This window comes from Macrobrachium rosenbergii, chromosome 20 (genome assembly GCF_040412425.1).
Source record: "Macrobrachium rosenbergii isolate ZJJX-2024 chromosome 20, ASM4041242v1, whole genome shotgun sequence".
Taxonomy (NCBI): domain Eukaryota; kingdom Metazoa; phylum Arthropoda; class Malacostraca; order Decapoda; family Palaemonidae; genus Macrobrachium; species Macrobrachium rosenbergii.
The window spans coordinates 6,894,420-6,917,085 of NC_089760.1; the positions used below are offsets into that span (position 1 = coordinate 6,894,420).

General features: G+C 36.7%; 1 protein-coding gene across 20 annotated transcripts in view; it reads left to right on the top strand.

Annotated features, from left to right (window-relative positions):
* Ppn (Papilin) overlaps window positions 1–22,666 on the top strand; it is a 337,156-nt gene that overhangs the window by 294,869 nt on the left and 19,621 nt on the right. For 8 of the 20 annotated variants that reach the window (XM_067121879.1, XM_067121882.1, XM_067121878.1 and 5 more), the window contains 22 exons: window positions 101–279; window positions 891–1,023; window positions 1,395–1,521; window positions 1,638–1,851; window positions 3,016–3,195; window positions 3,431–3,604; window positions 4,481–4,663; window positions 4,977–5,118; window positions 5,843–5,919; window positions 7,357–7,425; window positions 7,722–7,823; window positions 12,271–12,430; window positions 12,832–12,933; window positions 13,052–13,259; window positions 14,617–14,816; window positions 14,961–15,158; window positions 15,284–15,508; window positions 15,784–15,966; window positions 16,259–16,435; window positions 17,583–17,759; window positions 19,059–19,235; window positions 21,993–22,166. In XM_067121879.1, coding sequence (XP_066977980.1) covers window positions 101–279; window positions 891–1,023; window positions 1,395–1,521; window positions 1,638–1,851; window positions 3,016–3,195; window positions 3,431–3,604; window positions 4,481–4,663; window positions 4,977–5,118; window positions 5,843–5,919; window positions 7,357–7,425; window positions 7,722–7,823; window positions 12,271–12,430; window positions 12,832–12,933; window positions 13,052–13,259; window positions 14,617–14,816; window positions 14,961–15,158; window positions 15,284–15,508; window positions 15,784–15,966; window positions 16,259–16,435; window positions 17,583–17,759; window positions 19,059–19,235; window positions 21,993–22,166 — 3,561 coding nt within the window. The remainder of the gene's footprint in view (window positions 1–100; window positions 280–890; window positions 1,024–1,394; window positions 1,522–1,637; window positions 1,852–3,015; window positions 3,196–3,430; window positions 3,605–4,480; window positions 4,664–4,976; window positions 5,119–5,842; window positions 5,920–7,356; window positions 7,426–7,721; window positions 7,824–12,270; window positions 12,431–12,831; window positions 12,934–13,051; window positions 13,260–14,616; window positions 14,817–14,960; window positions 15,159–15,283; window positions 15,509–15,783; window positions 15,967–16,258; window positions 16,436–17,582; window positions 17,760–19,058; window positions 19,236–21,992; window positions 22,167–22,666) is intronic. The other 12 variants (XM_067121884.1, XM_067121886.1, XM_067121885.1 and 9 more) reach the window with 4 other exon arrangements.

Below are 22,666 nucleotides of genomic sequence, written 5' to 3' on the forward strand. Positions count from 1 at the left end.
GATATTAGCATTCATTGTGTTTTTGTTTATTCATTCATACAATACAGATTTCGTTTTTTTCAAGTTTTCGAATAAATATTTCCTGTTTTGTTTCACAAAGCTGTGAGAAACATGACTGGATACTTCTATCTGAATGGGAACTGGAGAATAGACTTCCCCCGAGCCATGCAGTTTGCTGGTACAACTGTCCATTACGAGAGAAAAGCAAACGGGGGAGGGCTCTTCGCCCCCGAAATCTTGCGGGCGAAGGGACCTACAACGGAAAACCTGATTATTGTGGTAAGTATTTCATTCACGTGAAAATTCCGTCCGAGTAATTTGAGTTGAGGGATTTCATTAGGTGGTCATCCCCGTAGGCATTACGTAAGGTTCTTTGAAGCGTCCCTTCGGCCCTTAGCTGCAACCCCCTTCGTTCCTTTTACTATACCTCCATTCATATTCTCACTTCCATTTTGCTATCCACCCTCTCCTAACACTTGTTCCATAGTGCAACTGCGAGGTTTTCCTCTTGTTACACCTTTCAGGCCCTTATACTCAATTTCCCTTTCAGCGCTGAATGACCTCATAGGTCCCAGTGCTTGGCCTCTGGCCTAAATTCTATATTCCATTCCATTCCATTAGCTGGTTATGAGAGGAGTATAACACCAATATTACAGAATCCTAGTTCATGTAGGCGATTCACGGCAGTTGTATACGCAATGTTTTATGCACGTGGTTTATTGTTTGTATTAATCTTTGAAACTGCCAGTGACTAGTTGAATTTGCACAGTCAGTGCAGTGCTGAATAGCCTGACGTACATTTAATGCACCTGGGAAGAAATATTTTATTAAAGTATCTTTAGGTTTTAAATTCTTTTCATTCCCATTACCATAAAAGTATTTTGTTCCAGATGCTGTACCAAGAACAAAACCCTGGCATTACATATGAATACAGCGTTCCAAAGGAAATTACACAGGCAGAAGCAGAGACCTACGACTGGTTCTATGGGACTTACGGAGAGTGTTCAGTAACGTGCGGAGGAGGTGAGCTGAATACAAATCAATCCTCTCTGTTTATGACTCTAACTCCATCATAAACAATCCGTTTTCAAAAAGACAAAATACTCTATTTGCTTTGTTATTAAATCTAAACTTTCTGACTTTAATTGTGCTCATGTTCCTTGTTTTTTTCTGCTGTTGGAGACTTGTGGGTATAAGGTTGCTTGTGTCGGGGTCCTTTCCATTTAAAAAAAAAATGTTTCACGAACTTCTCAGTCAAGAGAAAACAAAACGCGTGTTGTTTGGGTCTTTGGCGGAGTGTAGAGCTCATGAACGTCGACTGGATTCTGTACTGCAGTATTTGACCGCAAAATCATTATGAGTTACGGATGAGACTATAAATTCAACTGTTCCAGGTCACATGTCGCGAAATGTGAGCTGTGCGAGGACAAGCGACTTCGTACCGGTGGCTGAATACCTTTGCGATCCTAGACTGAAACCCGAAGCAAACACTACTTGTAACGAACATCCTTGCCAAGCCAGGTAAGTACTCTATGCCTATCATACTAACGTTAAGCTTGGTATGAATACATTCAATAAGAACTAAAAGAAATGTAAGAAGGTAAAACTCTATATTAAAATTGCTTTTATCAATACAGCTGGCAGACGGGAGACTGGACCCCTTGCACGACGTCTTGCGGCACCGCGGGCTGGCAGTTCCGCCACGTGTACTGTGGCCAAACCTTTGCAGAAGGACGCCTCTCTATTGTCAATTCATTCATTTGCGAACGACACGCCCCACATCCCCAGACTGTAAGGCAATGCAATACACAGGAAGAATGTGCTTCTTGGCATGTAGGATCTTGGACGCCTGTGAGTATCGTTTGACATTGTTATAATGCTAACGTAGCCTTAGGCTACGTTCACGCAGGGCGTTTTTAACCGCGCGGTGAGATACGCGCGGCCGATTGTTCAATGTTAGCTTATGGAATCGTTCACACGTAACCGCGGCGTATCGCGGCGGTTTCCAATACGCCGCGGTAGCGAGATTCCCCTCGCCAACGCGCGATTGCCGGGCGTGTCGAGATACATACAAGTCAATGACATCGTTCACACACAGCGGTGAACCGCCCTTTTTGAAGACAGCAGGTGCCATCATTGGCTGTGTGTCAGCCAATGAGAAAAGAGATTGTGCGTTGCCATAGCAGCCCTGGCCACCACGCCTGGTCCCCGTGATCACAGTCACACACACTATTGCAGGCTGTCACTGTCAACTGTTAACTATGGAGAGGGATCAACTGGATGTCACAAAAAAAGTAGATGATCATTTTGATACTGGATGTCATAAAAATATATAGATGAATATATGTATATATATATATGTATATATATGTATATATATATATATATATATATATATATATATATATATATATATATATATATATATATATATATATATATATATATATATATATTACGATGCACTCCACAATGAAGATGAAGGAGAAACGCGCGGTGGGCAGTTTTTCTTAAACTGATTAGTCAATAAAGTTCGCGGTTGGGAAAATTAAGAACGCTTCTGGTTTCTCCTTCATCTTCATTGTGTGATTACGATTTTATCTTCGTTTGAAACAACTAAATATATATATATATATATATAGACGCATTACCGCGCGGTGGGCGCCGCTGTCAAAAACGCTTCGTGTGAACGATTACAGCGTTAAACGAGCGGTGGCCGCCGCTGTTAAAAACGCCCTGTATGAACCTACCCTAAGATTGGCAGGAGTTTAAGAAAGGGGAAGCAGTGGCAGGGCTGATACAAAGAATATCAGCAAGAAGTCAGGAAGGAAAAACTTTAATTTTCACGATTTCTGAAGGAAATAGAATTACTACTGAAATTTCACCGTTCATCTTGCGTTTTAAATTATCAGACGAATTTCAGTTATACAGCGAAATATTATTAGATGCTATTACATTTTAGGGTCTCATTCAGACAACAATTGTGTGATTTAATGAATTTTGTTTTTCCTGCAGTGCAATAAACTTTGCGGCGTAGGGCGTCAGCAACGAAAAGTTCAGTGCCATATCGTAAGGGACGACAAAATAAACGAGCTGGAAGACCATCACTGCCAAGAGGAGAAGCCAGAGACTGAAAGGACGTGTGAAAATATTCCCTGTGGAGGAGTGGATTGGGTTGCCTCAGACTGGACAGGGGTAAAGTGTTTTCTCTTTTTTTCAATTTTCCATAAAGATAAGTATAGCGTTTAAAGATTTGGAGGTCAAACTTCCCACCAATGTCATGTTGAGATGTCACGCAGGATAGTAACTGAGGATGACACTGTAGAGTGTGCATTTTCGATAATTGCTGCATATATCAGTAATGAGAAATTTCTTATTAAAACTGAATGTCATCTTTAAGAAATGCCTCACCAGTTGCTTCTCTTTTCAGTGTGATAACGGATGTGGTCTGGAACAGGAATCAAGATCAGTATTATGTGTGAGTAACAAAGGCAAAGTTGTGGATGAAGATTTTTGTTCAACCTACCGAATGCCAGAAGTCAAGCGCGCTTGCAACCTCAGCACCATATGTGAATATCGGTGGTATGCTTCAGAATGGAGTGAGGTATGTGAACACAGGATTTCTCCGTTTAAGATTGAGAACTCGTTGCAATTATATTCAGTGTTTCGCTCCTTTGATGTTGGCCAGTTTATCACAGTACAGTAATGTACAGAAAGAAAATGATGTGCTGGCTTGCAACGTTGAAGTGCAATATTTCAAAATAATTCATTCTCCACAGACTGATTTCAGTATGGAAGCTTGTTTTAAAATATTTTTTAAGCAAGTCAAGAGCCCTTTGGAATTGAAGCAAAAGTTACAGTGAAGTGATGTGAAAACAAAGCTCTCGTACGTTAACAGCAGGCTAACACCTAATATTTTACAAGTCGTCAAATTAGCAATACTTTGTCTCCATGCATTTTATTCATAGGGATGAATGTTGCAAATTTTTGCTGTTAAACGGAGACGAAATTTGTAAGGGCCTCCTCGTCTGGTAGTTTTTTCTTAATTTGTACTAAAGTCGACATTCTGAAATTATATTTTTCGAATTTTTACCAAATGACATTTTTATATTGAATAATCTTATCAAGTCTCTTAAAAGAGGTGATGTAAGGTTAAATTTATAAAAGTTGATTGTAAGAATCTAATGTGAAAAGGACACAACATACCATATTCAAATTTTACTGTGATGCCTAAAGCTTGTCCCAGTCTCCCCAAATGTTTCCTTCCTTTTCTTCAGAAGGATTACTGTCATCTCCTGTAACTTTGATTTTATTTGTATTTTTCAGGCATGTACGCAATTTATGCCGTATTTTGCATCTATGATGAATGATGGTTTTTTTTTTTTTGTATATGAAAATACTTCTTCTGTGCATTACAGTATTTATAAACTTATGTCAATTCCAGCACTTTGAAAATTAAATGCTTTTGTATTTTTCCCAGTGTTCCGCAGAGTGTGGCGAAGGAGTGCAGACCCGCCATGTTATGTGTGGCAAGAGAGACGCGGATGGTGTGACATTAGTCCCGGATGTCAACTGTGACAAGGACACTCGGTTCAACAGCACCGAAAAGTGTAATGGCACTGGAAAGTGCGAAGGAAATTGGTTCGCGGGACCTTGGAGTCGTGTAAGTTCTTCGATTCGTTTTTCATTTTCGTTTTGTTTAATTGTATCGTATTTCAAAATACTGTGTCTTACATTTTTCTACATCACTTTTCATAGCCAACTGTATGTATTAATGCTTAACAGTGGAACAAGGGAAGACGGAATTTACAAGTCATATGACTTTTTCCTCATCTAGATAAGTTTTACAAATTTTCTCATTTATAACAACCCTGCCATGTAATACAAATACTAACATGATCACTGATATGATGAAACTAATACACTTTTAATGGTTCCTTATTCTACTGTTCATAATTACTGGACTTGATTTACAGTGCACGAAAGAGTGTGGTGGAGGAACAAAACACCGCAAGATTTTCTGTTATGTTGGCAACAAACAAGCAACCGCAAGGCAGTGTGATGGAAACATCATTCCTTACTCTATCGAAACTTGTAACAACACACCATGTGTAGAAGGTGAAGTATGGTGAATTCTTTCAAGTATAATTGGCGTAAATATGATATGCAAATGTCATTTGTGTGTTTGACTTTGGCTACCAACGTACATGTTATTATCCGTGTGGCAAGGTTCCTCAGTTTCAACATTAAATGACTTGTTGCTACATCAGGGAAATAATCGTCCCACTGGTTTACTTTATTTCTCTTTGAAACTATAGAGGTAGTAGCAAATATTTTGTCACAAAAGTATCTTTGATTTAACTTTATAAGGTTAGTGTTTATGTTAAGAAGCAGTTTAGGTGCTCATTTGGGCATCCTTGCCTTCGTTAGTGTGAATCCATCAACAGGAAGGATCTTTTGAAACCTCTTGCTGTTTGGTCCCAGTTGAGCAAAGAAGTAGGATTTTCGTTTTATGTGGATACTATTCATGTGTTTCTCTTTCTTGTCTTTACTTTGTAAGATTCAGCTTCCATAGAAAAGGTTACTATGCGGGAAACATTCTTTTGACGAAAATGATTTTAGTAGCACCTGGATGATCTATTTCCCAGAGGCAACCTTGTCCACAGAGTATAAAGACAGCGGTCTTTCAAAGTTATCTCAAAGTTCATTTCTCGCATTGTTGATTTTAAGAAAATCTCGTTTGTCCTTCTTTGAGTTTGCTGCACTTGAATTACGTTTGATGACTTGCGTGATAGCCGTGAGGAAACAACTTTGCCCTAACGTGAACGTTTATTATCTCCAGATGACTTTGGAGAGTCTGAAAAGAAAGACGATGGTGACCCAGACGACGCATGTTCGAGCGGAGATGATGTGAAAGAGGTAAGACTTCTCCTTTGATTTGACCTTCCATCACTTTATACTTTAAAATAAATATAAAAAGTAGATAGGAAATCTCTTTTAGGGTCTATGGTTGTATTCTGACGAATTTAATTTCACTACTTATATATCTCATTTTCAGTGTATTTTATCCTTTGCTTGATACGGAGTACAAAAATGTTAACAGTACCTGATTAGATTATTCTTCAGTGTTGCGTATTTATCCAGAAATCAACACGTTTTGACTAGGAATACTGAATTGCAATATATATTTTGGTTTAAGGTTGTCGTTTATCAGAGTTTTTGCATTTTTTTAATCAGATGAGTTGTATGTACTGTATAAAAATATTGAACTCATTTGTAGCAGTGAATTGCTTCCCTGACCAGACAAGTGCTTCATCTCATTGATTACTTGTACTCTTTAGATTGATGGGAAAAGGGGTTTTCTCTTTTCCAATCTTTGTATTAGATTCTGTGGAAGTGTATTTTGTTTAAATGCTTCCACATTTTAAGTAACGTAAGCAATAACGACCACAAAATCCACATTCATTTCTTTATGAAATTTAGTCTCGGGAAAACTTTATTTACATGTTATTATTATTAAACACATGAAAACCCCTTGACTAAGGTCCATTAGAATATAACTCAAAATTCACTGACTAAAATGTTTAAAATTAGTCATTTTGTGTTTCTCTGGACCAAAGGTACTTTTTTTAGGCGGTGAGGAGTAGGGAAGGGGTGGACGATGAGGGATAGCAATCATTCCATAGTTGACGTTTAGGATCTTTTCAAAGCTTCATCTGTGTAATTGTCAAAGTTGTTACTTTTAAAGTCAAAGTTTGGGAAATGGTATGAACGAAAATAACAAGAGGACGCTCTGGAATTTTGTGCTTATTCTGACAACTCTCTAACATTGCAGTTATTACTGTAATAAAATTGTACCATGGTTCCGGGGAATTTTAATTTTTATTCATAGAGCATTGATAATAATACGGCATTTACGTAGTTCGTAGTATGTGGCAAATACATAACTCAAATTAAATCTACCTATTCATGCACGGCGTAAAAGCTGCATTTAGTAATAGTGGAGAAGGAAAGAGATCTCAGTTAAGTGAAGATTCTTATCATTTTCTTGAGGTCAACATTTCATAAAAAATTACAAATTCCATGAAATCAAGTATTTTAACACAAATTTGTTATAATTCACCTCGTGTCAAAAGCGTGAAAAAGTGCCTTTTGTAAATAGCTGTTTTCATGCTGCTCAGAAGTTGGAGTCACGGCTGTGACAGAACTGAAATCAGTTTGGTAACTGTAGTTAAATTCTTTGCTCGTGTTAACCTTTTAAAATACTTTTAAAAGGAGTTTGGCTTCAGAAATAATTAAGGGTAGGTCATTTTTTATTCAGTTGTTGTCACAGGTGTTTTTCTTCTCTGAAATCAGGTAGATGAATCACAGCCTACTTCAGGAGAAGCTCCCCTAGGTGCAGAATTCCTCTCAACAGAAACCTCTGTAAGTTTGCTCTGCATTACCAGTTGTCAAGATAAATACATAAACTTATACATAAGGAACAAATTATAAAAGCTTTCTATTTAAACAGAATGTTTAAACCATTGTAGCTCTAAATATGTAGTTGTAGAGCCTTTTGTAATCTTAAATATGTTCATAAAGAATGCCAGACAATAAATGGCGAGAAGCTGACTTTAGAAGGCGATCAGCACAGTCTAAAATATGCTTTCTGGATCTTCTTCACTGACTTTTTGATAAAAACATAAATATGATTCAATTTCTGTTAAAAAATTTCGTAGGCCCCATCAAGTTCCTCTTCAGGACCTCAAGAAACAGATTCATCAGGAGCTGATATAAACAGAACTAATGTAGAATTTCGTAGAAAACGTTCTATCAGAGAGGTAAATATGATTCTAAAATGAAACCAGGATTCTCGGCTAAAGCAACAGTGACAGAGAAACCTAAGCTGTTTGTGCTTGTGTTGGAATGCATTTGATAATTGCATCCGTTTGATACTGCACAAACAAAATAGGAGAACCTACTGCAGTCTCCACTAAAATAAATCCATTGTTTAAACATTTTTTTTTTTTGTAACAGCTAATGATAAATGTTATCATTTCCCCTGAGGGAATAAATTTGTCTAATCCACAATTTATGCATAAAGTACTTTGCTTTGATTGTGTGTGTGTGTGTTTGATGCGTGGATGGATGCTCTTACGAGTCAGAAGCCTGAGGATATGAATGGGACAAGGAGAATAAGTGACAAATATTCATTACAGTATATGAAACACAAATTGCTTTGCCAGAACAGTGTTTGAGTGTATGTGCCCCTGCATATCAAGACACATGCTTCCACGGCAAGATACGACACACTATCTCATCGATGCTCGTGCTTATGAGAAGTTAACCACAAGCTTATTAATTCTTACGATCCGGTACTTTTCTCATATACCCTTTTACTTCACACAAAATTCCTAGATGCGCTTGCTTTATTAAACCCCATTAACCCACTTATTGTGTTGTAGAAATCTCAAGTTTGTGTTGTAAACTGTACAATATTAACCATAGGAGAAGTGAGTTACCATACTTCATAATATAATGAGAAAGAATCAGAATACAGAGATTGGAAGAATATCAAGTTTTTAATCCTATGCTCTCTACTAAATGAGTCTTCCCTTTCTGATACATTGTGGTGAGCCTAACCTTTTGCCAGTCCCAAGAACTTCTTGTCATCAATGCTGTACTTTGACTTTTTACCCCGTCCTCTTCATCACATATATTTTTCAATATCTAATGATGTTTAAAAAATATAAATATTTTGTGCTTTTGCAGTCAGAGCACCCTGTATGGCAAGGCACTTATTGCATACGCTATAAACAAATAATGTGCTTTAAAAATCACATCCCTCGAAGACAACGTTCTCTCCCTCCCTTTCCGTCCACTTGTTTGCATTTACTCTAGCTCATGTTTCACACATTAGGTCAGCATGCACAACAGTTTTGTGAAATTTATGCAGGTGCAGCAGACTGTCTTCATTCCCATATGTCATTCACTTTTCTGATAATACCTGTATCGTTTCACCAAACTTTTAAAGTGATGTACTACTTCACACCATTCTTGAATAATGAACTACAAATAAATTCAATTATATTTTGTTGCAGCCAGACTGAGCCTTCATTAGTTAAGAGCATGTTTGTTGCATTTTTCTCTTGTATATTTTCATCTTACTTTGTTCATTTCCTATTACAGTATCTAAAAATAATTCCAGTATATATCAGTTGGAGTTTATCAGAGTTGTTAAGTGTTTTGAGATGGATCCCGCAAACCCTTACCTTCTCACAGCTGTTTCGAAATATATTGTTGTATGTCACTCATCTTATATATACATAGATGAACTATTCCATCATCGTTTCTCTTGAAGACTTGGCAACTTCATTCACTATGTCAAGCAGGTGACTGTGGACATCCGCTTTCGAGAAAGTAAAGGTGTGCAGAGTCTTGACATAAATTTCTGTTTCTTTGTGATGGAGATGGGTGAGGTATTTTTTAATGGAAGAATTCAGTCTTGATGTAAACAGCTACAATGATCGGTCCTTAGGTGATAAGAACCTGGAATTTAAAAACCAAAGGGCTTTATGACAACACCCAAGTATATTGCATTACTTGTGGACCGATATATCTGAAGATAACTCGTTGAGGCCGGCTCAGTATATGAACAACACCTGGAGACATAACTTCTGGCTACTTAGCTTTAGTCTTCTTAAGATGGAAAGAGAAGCCCACAAGATTCTTGTGTATAACTTGTTTACTGGTAAATATTTACCAGTAAACAAGTTATACACAAGAATCTTGTGGGTTTCTCTTTCCATCTTCAGAAGAAAACTGAAAGAAGTTTTTGTTTGGTTTAGTCTTCTTGTTTATTTTATTTTCTACCAAAACTTTAAGTGTCTAAAGCAGCGATGAATTTCCTTAACAGAAAATGGAAAAAAAACTTGATCAGAGTTGGCTACAATTAAACCATGCCAATTCATTTGCTATAAAAGACATATTCATTGATTTTAGTTCTTGTGTTTGTTACAGTAGTCAGTAGTCGTCTAAATGTTAGTAATTTTTTTCCTATCTGCCTCTTTCGTCAAATTTTTATTAATAAACCTTTTCAGTCCAAATGATCACAACTTCCCAGATAAAGATACGGGAAGTGGATATTCACAGCGTTAACAAGGTGTTCCGGTAGCTTATTGAATGAATGGAATGCTCATGGTAATGGTAAAACTAATGATAATTAGTTTTACCATTACTATGATGATTATGGTAATCAAACAGTTTTAAATCAAAATTTAAAACTGATTACCTTAATAACATAAGAGGAGTAAACGGTTTTGATGTGGAACAGCTGTTTCCATCTGTGCTATTGTGTTCGAAAACTACAAGATAACACTTGTCTGTTATTAAAGTGTATATGAGGTTATCAGTCGAGAAACATGCCAAGCGCCATCCTGGGTCAAAGTATTTTTTAATTTAATTTATTATATTTTAGAAATGGCACTTGGCATGCTTCTCGACTGAGGAGCTCATATGCAGTGTTAACCCTTTGGAGCAACTCACTCTTAAGTAATTTGGTTCTATTTTTCATCCGTAAACGTATATCATCTGCATTCTTCTTTTAAGACTTAGTTTGAGTTTCCTGCCGACTCCATTGATTTAGTTCATCCAATTTTAAATGCCCCTATCCTTTATATCATTCCTAAAAGGCAAATTGTACTTAGTTTTGGCGTTGAGGATAGTATTTTCTTTTATCAATCTCGATTCATATCTTTGAAAAGTGGATGTCTTTAGAGATGATGAGTGCGGGACTCATCAAAGAAACGCCAATACATTTAGCAAGACAGTAATTAACGACTGCACGGAAGATCCTGGTTGCCACTATCGGCCCGTTTTTTACCCAACTGTTAAATTTCGGATTTTGTCACTTAAGATGCGTTTGACACAGGTTTATAAGTGCTAGTACTGTATCCAAGTACAGTATTTGGGCTTACGTTATTCCTAATTTTTGCAACTTGATGTTATTTATTTGGTACACGAAAAATGCTCTCTGTAACTGTTACGGAAGGGAGTGCGATCTGTAAATGAAAATTTAATATTATTATTATTATTATTATTATTATTATTATTATTATTATTATTATTATTATTATTATTATTATTATTATTGTTATTGATTTTATTGCTGGCTTCATGGCCCAATTTCTGCCAAAAATCTTCGTTATTGGTCAGGGGTGAACTACTGAACACAAACAAATTAAAAAATGATGGTATGGCAGTTATCATTCACTACTTCATAAAATCACAAGTAATTTATGGGAACAACACATCGGGAATTGATGCTACATAATAAAAACAAGTAGTTTGAGAACACCAAAAGCATTCTTTATTGTTGTGGTATTAGTTCCACCATAATAGATTTTGGATTTTAATGTTAGTTTAAAGCTTTTCGGATTTTTAAGAATTTGTGAAGATCATTTTATGAGAACTCTTTGATACTTGGTCGTAAATACGTATGTACAGTGGAATGATTCTTTCGTGAAAGCAGGTGGACATAAAAGATATTACAGCCTGGATATACTGTAATTAGTGCGATAATTTGCTTACCATTTCGCACTTGTAAAACGTTGTAACGTACATAATTTCTACTGCTGTGAAATCTTCGTTAAGAACGTTCTTGTAGATATCATTGATTTTGTTTTTCCTCATGCCGTTGTTGACACAGTGACATTAGTGGTGACAGTGGTGTTTTTTTTTTATTGTTGGCATCGTGGGGACACTAATGATGGCAATGATTTTTCGATTTTTCATGACTGTTGAATCTATACCGATTACTAGTTACTGCATAGTTTCAATGTTTTCAAGGATTAAAACTGTCAAGAAAAAGTTAAGTGTCTGAAAAATACTTGTGTGGGTGTGTGTGTGCTAAGTGTGTGTACGGTGAGTAGGAAAATAGTTGATTGAAATGAGCACAGACTCTCAATAAAAGCGGATAAATCGCCGTCTTCTAATAGTAATACACAGTATAATGATACAGTATAATATACAACATTATTGCTGTTATTTGGTTATGGAAAACCTAACGTTTTTGTTTGTATAGCGGTCACCGTGAGTTGTTTTACTTCATAAACTTGACGATGAAACTAAAGGTACCATAAGTACATTCATAGATTTACACACTTAATTATTTGCGGTACTTTTTGTACACTGATATTCAACGACAAAATATTATTTTGACACATTTCCTTGAGAAAAATATGAATGACTGCAAATGCGCTCTTGTTATCGCTTGTCTGTAATAAACAGGTAACGCAGAGCGATGAAGCTCCCGAAGAAGGTTCAGGTTACGGAGACGTAAGCCCTGGCTCGGGTCTTGAAGGCTGGACCGCCAGCGGATTAGGGTCTGGTGACGCGTCGAGTGGGGATGTGGATGGCACCAGACTTGAAGATGTCATCAAGAAGAAGTGTAGGTGTCACATGAGTTTCCTTTAAAATTTCGGGGAAATTTTGCTGTTAATACCAGAGGCTTTTTTTTTTTTTTTTTTTTTTTTTTTTTTTTTTTTTTTGTACACTTTCAAAAGGGCATATGATTTTCATAATATCCGTAATATCCTAGCCGTCATTTAAAAACAGATATAGTAATTACTGATTTCTTTTCCCCTTAGGATAGAATGTAAATGAGTTTGCATGGTACAGCTTCTCGAAAAGAATATATTCAGTACAGTTACAAAAAATACTCCCGTTCTTCAAGTCGTGAAGTGTGGTAAGAACTAAAGAAATTAAAATTTAGGTGTGCGTGACAGGATTAAAACAAAGAGAAAAATTACTGTCCTCTCATTAGGAAAATAAAACCATGTACTTTTTCAGCCAAGAAGAAATGCAAGCGCAAGGAAAAGAAAGATTGCAAGGACACAGAATTCGGTTGCTGCCAGGACACTGTTACCCCGGCTACTGGACCATTCCAGAAAGGTTCGTGTTACGTTGTACTCTCTGATGTGTTTCGTGGTCATGTCCATTAGAAAGTGAATAAAAAAAAAGTTGAGTAACGAGTGTTCTATCTTCTAACCTTCCTTCAATTTTTTTTTAGGATGCCCGAAGATAACAACCTGTAATGACACAATTCACGGGTGTTGTCCTGACGGCGTGTCCCCTGCAAGTGGTCCCAAAATGAAGGGCTGTAGTGATGAATCAATTTGTGACAACTCCCTGTACGGCTGTTGTGAAGATGGAATCACAGAGGCTGGACCAAATGGAGAGGGCTGTGAATTCATTCCTGTCAATTGTGAAAAATCTCCGTGAGTAGGATATTTGAATGATTGTAGGAATAAAATTTAAGACCAGACACCTCACACGTCTCGACTGTCGACCTAACCGCGCAACGTCTCCTCGCTGCTGGGAGAAAAGGGCGCTGGTGACTGGTACAGTACATGTACATATGCTACCGGGGTCTAAGCGATGACAGGCAGGGCAGCCGATCGAGACTACAAAGTCTGCCCCAAAGCCAAATCAAAGTCCTTCAGAAGAAGGCATCGTGCTTACCCCATACAGACGGGAAAAAAGCACGTAAAAAAAAAAAAAAAAAATAATTCTAAGACTGGTGTTCCAGAATAATTGTGAAAGTATAGGAAAAATTTTTAATAAGATCATTCTAAAAACAGAATATAGGAATAGTTTTCTGAAAATGTAGTTTGTTAATAAAATTATTTTTGGAGATAGAATTTTATGAATATTATTCTGAAAGCATATTTTACAAATAAAACAAGTCTTTGCTGAGTAGTAGTAAATTCATTAAGGAGCCAGTAAGAGAGGGTAGAGGTTTTATAAAAGTGGTGATTCTTACTGCCTCAAAATGGCATTTTTCCCATTTAAAACTAACTCCTATCATTAGTCATCAGTTGAAACTGAATTTTAAACAAGTATAATGTCTGTTGTGTGGAAATTGTACAGTTGTACAGTGTCTGAATATATTATGCTTGGAAATCTACAGGATTTTTTTTTTTTTAGAATAATGGAATTCTTAAGTGTTCTCCCTGGATATTATGTTCTGTTTCACCATTAAGTAAATCAAAACCTCGAATATCATTTTGCTCTTGGAAGAATCTTGATAGGAATGTCTTCGAGAAACTTTAGAAAGAGGAAAACTGGAAAATAAACATTATATACTCTCCACTTATTTTCAGGGAACTCAATTGCATTTTTCTTTTGCTCATCCATATTTATAATTGTGTGTAACCCAGAAGCAGTACTTAATTCTTCTAAAGTGGAATATTTTAGAGTAATTGCTTAAATCCTTGATGTTAAACGCCATGGAACTTTCTTTGAATACTTTTTAAGTGTATTGAAATTTCTGATAGTCATTTTATGATTTTTATTTGCACTCTGAAGAACATTGTAAATGCTCTCTTTTTCTCACTCATCCACTTATAGCTTATTAAAATTTACTCCTCTTTTAAATGAGTGAGATCTCGTCTTTCTCTATTTCCCCTGTGCCGTCTCTTACTTTCTTATGAGCACCATATTCTTTGGAAGCTTGAATTTCAAGTCAGTGTCCACTGTGGGCTCGTTCCATCTGAATAGGGTTCATCTTCTGAATAATAATAATAATAATAATAGTAATGATAATACTTTTTCATTAATGCTGAAACCTTGCAGATTTGGGTGTTGCCCAGATGGTGTATCTCAAGCATCAGGAGAAAACTTTGCCGGATGTCCCGAATTTGAATGTGAAGGTTCTGGCCCATGCGAGAGCTGCAGTGATACGAGATATGGCTGCTGCCCCGACGGTGTGGCTGCAGCCCTTGGGCCCAATTACGAAGGCTGCAAGGCCGTAACAGAGCCTGAGGACAGGACGTGTATGTTCAATATATACACCGATTTTTGCACCAATTTTTGGAGTATTCATTTCAATTATTCTGTTTTAGAATTTTCTTTGAAAATATTATTTTTCCATTGTGAGGAAATCAGATATTAACTAGCATTTTATATTAAATTTCCAGACATAGTAACCACGACAGAACAAGGAGTCATGACCCCTTCAACAGGAATACCTCCAGACTGTACTTACACACCGTATGGCTGCTGTCCAGACCAATACACAGCCGCCCATGGGGAAAACAATGAGGGTTGCTGCCTTTCGTCAGCATTCGGATGTTGTCCAGATCACATAACAGAAGCCAAGGGACCAAATTTCCAGGGTAATTCACCTTTGCAAGACTGCTCTGTTATTTTGCAGATACAGTGAAGCCATTTTAACAGATAGCAGAAATTGATAACCAATTTATTTCTTTGGAATGAATAACAACCTGAATTTCATCAACAGGTTGTGGTTGTGCATTCAGTGCCTTTGGTTGCTGTCCAGACAATGACACAGTGGCCAGAGGACCCAATTTCGCTGGATGTGGATGCGAGTACACCCCGTATGGTTGCTGTCCTGACAATCACACTCCGGCTGCTGGGGAAAACTTCACTGGGTGTGAATGCAGCACCTATCCCCATGGATGCTGTCCTGATGGTATCACCACTGCGCAAGGACCTGGTGGCAAAGGTAATTCAATCGTTTTGCTTAGGCAATACCCTGTGCTTCCATGTTTTAGGGTTTGATTATGATTGACTTACAATTGTAGGTATGGTATGTATATATGTGTGTTTTGTATATAGGTGTGTGTAATGTATCTGATTACGAAAAATAGCAATCAGTTATTACATATGATATGTACCATTGTTCCATAAAGTACAGTAAATGCAACTTCAGTGTAATTTGCAGTATACTGTATAAGATTTGTGCATACTGTTAATCAAACTTCCTGTCTGACATTTCAGGATGCGGTTGCGAGTACACTGACTTTGGCTGCTGCCATGATGGCCGAACACCAGCCAAGGGGCCAGACAGGGAAGGATGTGGCTGCGAATCATCTGAATTCGGGTGTTGTCCTGACGGGAAGACTCTTGCCACCGGGAAATTCTTTGATGGGTGCCAAGACGAGGTTCCTGTCATTCCCGGAGGCAAGTTTCAGTCAAAGATGAATTGCTGTATGGTGTGCCTTAAGATTTCCCCTAAATTTATTTCTTACACATTTTTAATTCTGACATAGACTATGTCAGTGCTTTAAACCACTTCATATCTGAGCTTTTCAGTCGAGAATCATGCCAAGTGCCATTTTTAAGATATAATAAATTAAATTAAAAAATACTTTGACCCAGGATGGCGCTTGGCATGTTTCTCGACTGATAGCCTCATATGTACTGACCACTGAATACATTTTTCCATATTTGAGCAAAACTGTTGCATCTACAGAGGTGTGTGGTTATGAAAAGGATCGTGGGCCCTGTGGCAATTTCACAGTCAAATGGTTCTTTGATATGGAGTACGGAGGCTGCACGCGATTCTGGTATGGAGGTTGTGAGGGCAATCTCAATAGATTTGAAACGCAGGAGGACTGCAATGCTGCCTGTGTAGAACCAGAAGGCATGGGTGAGTGTGTTTGAAGAACATTTTCACGCTGTATGTTACAAATTACACACATTACTGGGAAATTCTACATATAATTTAATGTCAGCATAATTATTACTTGCGTTTTTGGAAATGTGTCATTTGCTTTGTTTTGTTGTGAGCTTCCCAACTAATATCTTATTATATAAATCTCTCTGAAGTTGATTTCGTTTCACTTCTTTGGTTTTATACTGCTCATTTGCAGACTGTTATGTAACAAGGTACTGGCAGTGGCCGAAAAGATACATCAGATCAAACTGAATCTCGTAATTTTTTATTTGCGGTTTCCTGAAAGGTCAGCTTGGTTAATGATTTACAGATATCACTCTTCTTAGTGAATGGTTATATTGAAGAGTGACAGAAACTGTCCCCTACACATTTTAATCCAGTTAATTCTCAACCGCGGATGAGTTAGTGAGCAAACGTTCCAAATTTCCATCAAGCACATTGAAGCTGTATATATTTAAATGTGAAATTTATAGCTAAAGTTCTCGTTATAATTTTACGTAATTCGCAAATAGTCTACTTTCTATGGCTCATGAAGTCCATTATGTTGTCAGGTATGCTTCAAGTAATTTTTGTACATAAACTGAAACTTTGCAAAAGTTGACAAGGTCAAGATACCTTGGCGCAGAGGTGCTATCAAATTGGCAAGAGAGACAAGTACTAATGCGAATGTTTTACTAAGATGCTCATTTGTGTAGTCATCCCATAAAAATGGGTAACATTTGGTATGGCTATGATTTTTCAGGAAAGCATTGTACGCTCAGCATAGTCTGAACAAGTATTTATAAGTCATAAATAGACAATTAGTGGCACTAAGGAAAAACCAGTGTTCAAAAGAGTCTCAAATTGTATGGCTTTGTCTGAGAAGGACAGTAGTAAAACCCTGTGTAACGGTCAAAGTTAATGCTATTTCACGAAACAAGTTTGTTAAGAACTTGTTTCTTAGACGTTAAAGGTTTTGGCCTTAATATCATTTATAAATTGCTTTGTATTAGAGTGATGATTAATACTATAAATATAGATGGAGAGATTATTGGAATTAGATAAAAGTGCCTTTTATTATTTATCCAGTGTATTATGATCGAACATGTAACATTCTAATCAGTGATTTTATTTTTTTAAGAATCATGTCATCTCCCACGTGTGGAAGGGCCTTGCTCCAGCTCAGAACGATCCTGGTATCACGATTCGGAAAGTGGAACCTGCAAATTATTCTTTTACGGAGGATGTCTCGGCAACAATAATCGTTACGCTTCGAAAGAGGAATGTGAGCAGACTTGTGTCATACCACAGAAGACAGGTAAATTATTTTGTACACGTATGCGTTTTTGCAACTTGGTTTCGAGCCAGTCAGTGGCAGGCGTTAAGAGAAGGCAAAGAATGCTGTGTGCTGCTCTGAATATTTTACGATTCACAGCCATTCATTACTAGATGAAAGAGAATGAGGGAGAAAGCTGTGAATCGTGAGAGATTCTACGGGCTTCAATCCGAAGGGAATTTACTTTTGCTTCGTTGATGTTGACATGAGCAATGCTTCGCAGATAGAGAAGTAAACTTAAGATTACACAGATAGTATGATTTTGATTTTTCATTTATAATTATTAGTCGAGGACCTTTGGTCTTTTCTTAACTGTTATTCATTGGAACAAATAAAACCTTACTGCCACACTTACAGTTGTCTGTGCCAGACATCTTCACTAACACTTTTTGTTTATAAAGAACATTATTGACTAAGGCATCATTTTTATTGCACACCTGAACTCCATGACACTCATAGAGTTGTTGAAACGTTGGGATAGTTGTTAATGTGCTCGTAATGATTCAGTGAACTCATTTCTTGTAAGAGATTTTGTTGCTTCTTTTATGATGCCAGATTAGCAATATTTTCCAAGTTCTGGTTGCTATTTAAGACATCTGTTTTTAGTTTCATTCCCTTTTTTGGCAGAATTTGAAAAAGCGCATTGGGATTTTCCCATCGCTCAATACCTATTAAAGAGTACAGTAATGTGTCTATTTGGTAACTCGTGTCCTTTATCTTGGAAGCATTACTGATGCTCAAAACGTTTTGAAGTGCATGAATCACTTCGTCATAAACAAGCATGCCCCGCCGTTATTAATGCAGCCTAATTTTTCCGTCATTATCACAATAAAGCAGAGCATGGCCTCATTATCAGTACCTTCTGTTAACTTGGGGAGTATCTGGTGACCCTGTTCTCTAACAATTTCTTATATAATCTTCACATGTACCTTCAAACATCAGTACCTTTGGTGAAAGTTAAATGTTTAATTACTAATCAGTGATGAGGTACATTTCTTGCCTTAGAAATTGACATAGTCACAGTGAACAATGAGTAGTTTATGGATTTTCATTTCACTGAGTGGAAACTAACTAGCCGGCCAGACTAAAAGCACCTCTTAATACATTAATATTTTCCCAGCTCATTAATGTTTTATCAAGCTTTTTAGAAGAAGAATCTAACACTTGATTAGCTTCAAAGATAATTAATGGAGAGGCTCAGCAGCTGGAATCCATTTATAATGCTTCATAGTGAAATGAAACTCGTGGTGGTGTTGCCAATGTTGGCGTGCGTACCTGCAGACGTCTGCCTTCTGGAAGTGATGCCTGGACCCTGTCGGGGGAACTACACAAGATGGCACTACGATCAGACACTGGACAGATGTTCTCAGTTTACTTTTGGAGGCTGCAAGGGCAATGGCAACAGCTACCTCACTGAAAATGAATGCATGCAGCGGTGTATAAGAGGGCAATCCAAAGGTCAGGAGATGGTGGCTCTTTGAGTCGTGTATGATGTAAATGAATAGGCAATCCTCCATTGATTTCTTTTTAGCTTCACAAGACACGTTCAGAAACTAAAGTAATGATGTCGCAATTAAAAAAAATTAAAGCTATCTATGTTTCGTACTTTTGTAAGAAAATGTAAAACTATTGCAACCATTTTAGCTAGACGTGAAAATGCCTTTTACAAATAGTAGTTCTTGATAAAGGTGAAGCAAATTGAAGCAAATTACGATAACATTGTTATGAATAAGATCGCTATAATTTCCCTTCTTTGTAACTTAATTGTCAAAAGGAGTTCACCACCTTAAAGACACTATCTTAACTTTTATTGCAAATTTGATTTTCAAATAACGATGATTTAATACACGCAAATTTCTTTTTAGTAATCAATAACCTGAACTTAACTTATAGATATGATTGATGGAGGATTAGGCATATTTTAAATTGCCTCATGAAATAAACTGAGCACACTGTAGATCCAGTTATTGCTAGATGAAGTAGTCGTAGGTTTAATAAAGTAGTTTATGCTACAAGATAGTAATCTTGACAGCAGTTTGGATTTTCTTTCTAAATAAAAAGCTACACTCCTTATTCCTTCAAAGAGCTCTGTATAAGATAATCAAGGAAATAAAAGACCTTTTCAGAGGTGGTTGCATTGGCAGGGTATATGTTGCTTAAGAAATGGGTAAAAAAAATGTTTGAACAGGTGTTTTAAGCTTTTTAACTTTTCCGAAAGTGAACGATCAAAGAGTCCCAGTCTTTTTGTAACCTTTTCTCTTTACCATATATTGTTAAGTAATGGAGAAAATGCATTTTAGTGCTTCTTATTTCTCAATGCAAATTTTGCCTTTGTATATACGGTATAGTTAAATCTCTCTTGGTTGGTGGCTTTGTTAATGGAAAAATTGTTACGTAATTATATTTAACCCCTAAAATGTAGTATTATGACTACTGTGTCGGCACTAATATTGCAGAGATAGCTTCGGAGGTATCAGTAAACATGTGAACATTTTAATTATGCAAAATATTTGTTAATTATATTTTAACTTAAACCCTAGTCCTCTGGCCCACCAAAAAATCATTGAAGTGTTTTATGCTGAATGATAGTGCATTTGTAGAAATAAACTGGAACAGATTTATATTGCACTATGGAACCAAGGGTTACTTTCCCATTGCACAGAGGTTGCAGAGTCCTCTAACTTTGGAGTATGGGATGGCTTGACAAGGCATTAAAGATTTATGAGCTGTCAACTGTCATCCTAAATCAGTGAATTATGAAGAAGAAAAGAAACCAGTATTGCGTGTCTTTTCATAAATGTACTTGTCAAACACATTTTCTGCTATTCTGCAACATCACGTGGCCTGATCTTCCAGTTGCCCGTCACTCATGCCGAAGAGCTCTTTGAAGGAAACTGAGTGGAAGAGCTGACCTTCCAGTAGCTGTGGTGGGCAGTATGCTGTTTGTGGTTAGGGAGCTTGTAGGCAAGCTGTAGTATACTCACAGTAGTTTTTGCTTTTTACAAGACCCGTAACCAGATTTAATACACGTGAAGACTTCCAGTTATCATTAACTATTGACAAAGTACATATATCATACATAAGTTTATTTCCAGTTATCATTAACTATTGACAAAGTACATATATCATACATAAGTTTATTTAGCTTTAAAGAGTATGTGGAGACCCACAGTTCTAAGAGTTCCTCGCTTAAACAGTCATATTTTCATATGCTGGAAGTTTTCATCTTTGAAGTATTTTGTAACACTTAATAAGCTAAGAATATCAATAAGTATTAATATACAATATATCGGATGTACAATCAGAGCATTCAAATATTCACTAGTTGTGAGCCTCCATCGAGCAAGTGTAAATCCCCAAATTATATTTTTCCTTTAAATCCGTGATCTTTAGCTTTCATTTCGTCTGCTCCAAGTTTCATTGCCTTTGTTCCATAAAATATTTTGAGAAATATACGAATAAAATGGAGTCAATTCAATGTCCTAAAGGATTTATTACATTTATGCAATATAAGAAGCGACAATCAAATTATCATTATGCATCTGGGTTAAATTGTGGGTAGTTTTTCTCTTTGATAATGATATAACAAAGTGGTTGGATAACTGATTCCTAATTTTGTTCCCTATTTGGACACTGTGTAATGTTTATTAATTTTCAAAACATAAAATAGATAAATCAAAATTATTTGGCTTCATATTTCGTGGACATTTCAAGAATATTTGTGTTTATTGTTTTATACAAGTATTACACTTGCAAGTTTACCATCCCTTATCCGCAATTCTAAAACCCGAAAAGCTCTATAAACCGAACTTTTTCTGTGACGGGAAATATCCGTCTGCAGAAGTCAAACAGCTCAGATGTATTTGAAACAATGATAATCATCAGATGCCTTAAGGAAATTTGTGTTATTAATTTGTTCATTCCCAACGTTATTTCTGGCAAAAGATATCTTACATCTGACTAAGAAATTATTGTGGATTTCCGTGGGACCTAGAACCTTTTTGATATTCTTTGGCTTTTAAATGTAATAACTTAGTATTACTGCAGAGTGACTGATTTTAGCCCAACATTTTCATCTTAACGTTGTCTTGACATAATCTACGCTTAGTCTCGTATTAATATCTAGGTAGAAAGAATGTTTTCCTAAACATTGTTTGCCCTCCAAATGCTTTTTCTCCTCACTAATCTTTTTCTTCGTGGTGATGGACCTAGCAGATTTGTGCACGCTGCCAAAGGCTTCGGGTCTCTGTGACGAGACCCTACCTCGTTGGTATTATGACTCGGCAGAGGAGCGGTGCATGCCTTTTTATTATACTGGTTGTGATGGTAATAGTAACAGATTTATCTCGCGAGGAGAGTGTGAAGCGACGTGTCCAGGGGAGGAAAGAGGTAATTCACTAATGTCGTTTTTGACATTTTTAACATAGTCAGTGTTTTGGAAATGGGAAGTTCCTTCACAAATTAAAGCATTTGTTCACGTAGGAAGGTGCTTGTGGGATGTGAGGATCCACAGGTTCTACAGGAAGGATTGTCCAGAAGAGTTGTTCTGATATATCTAGTTAAACATTCTTCATTGGAATGCACCCCTTTTGGTAATTAATGATAGCCATCATTAATTATTGGGTAGCATCCAGGCGCACTAAATATTAGTAATTATTCACTAAGGAAGTGTATTTCTAAAGGTAGACTGTGGGAACTGAGTCAGTGTTTTTTAACGATGTTTCAAAACTTATTTTGATTTATAATCAGAGACTTATCAAATACTAATATACAAAACCTGAAGCAACAGTATTCTTTCCAAGGTAATGTAAATGAAAGATTACTGTATTCATTTTTTGTTTGCATTAATATTTTCTCATTTTGCTTATAACGTATTCAGACCTCCATAC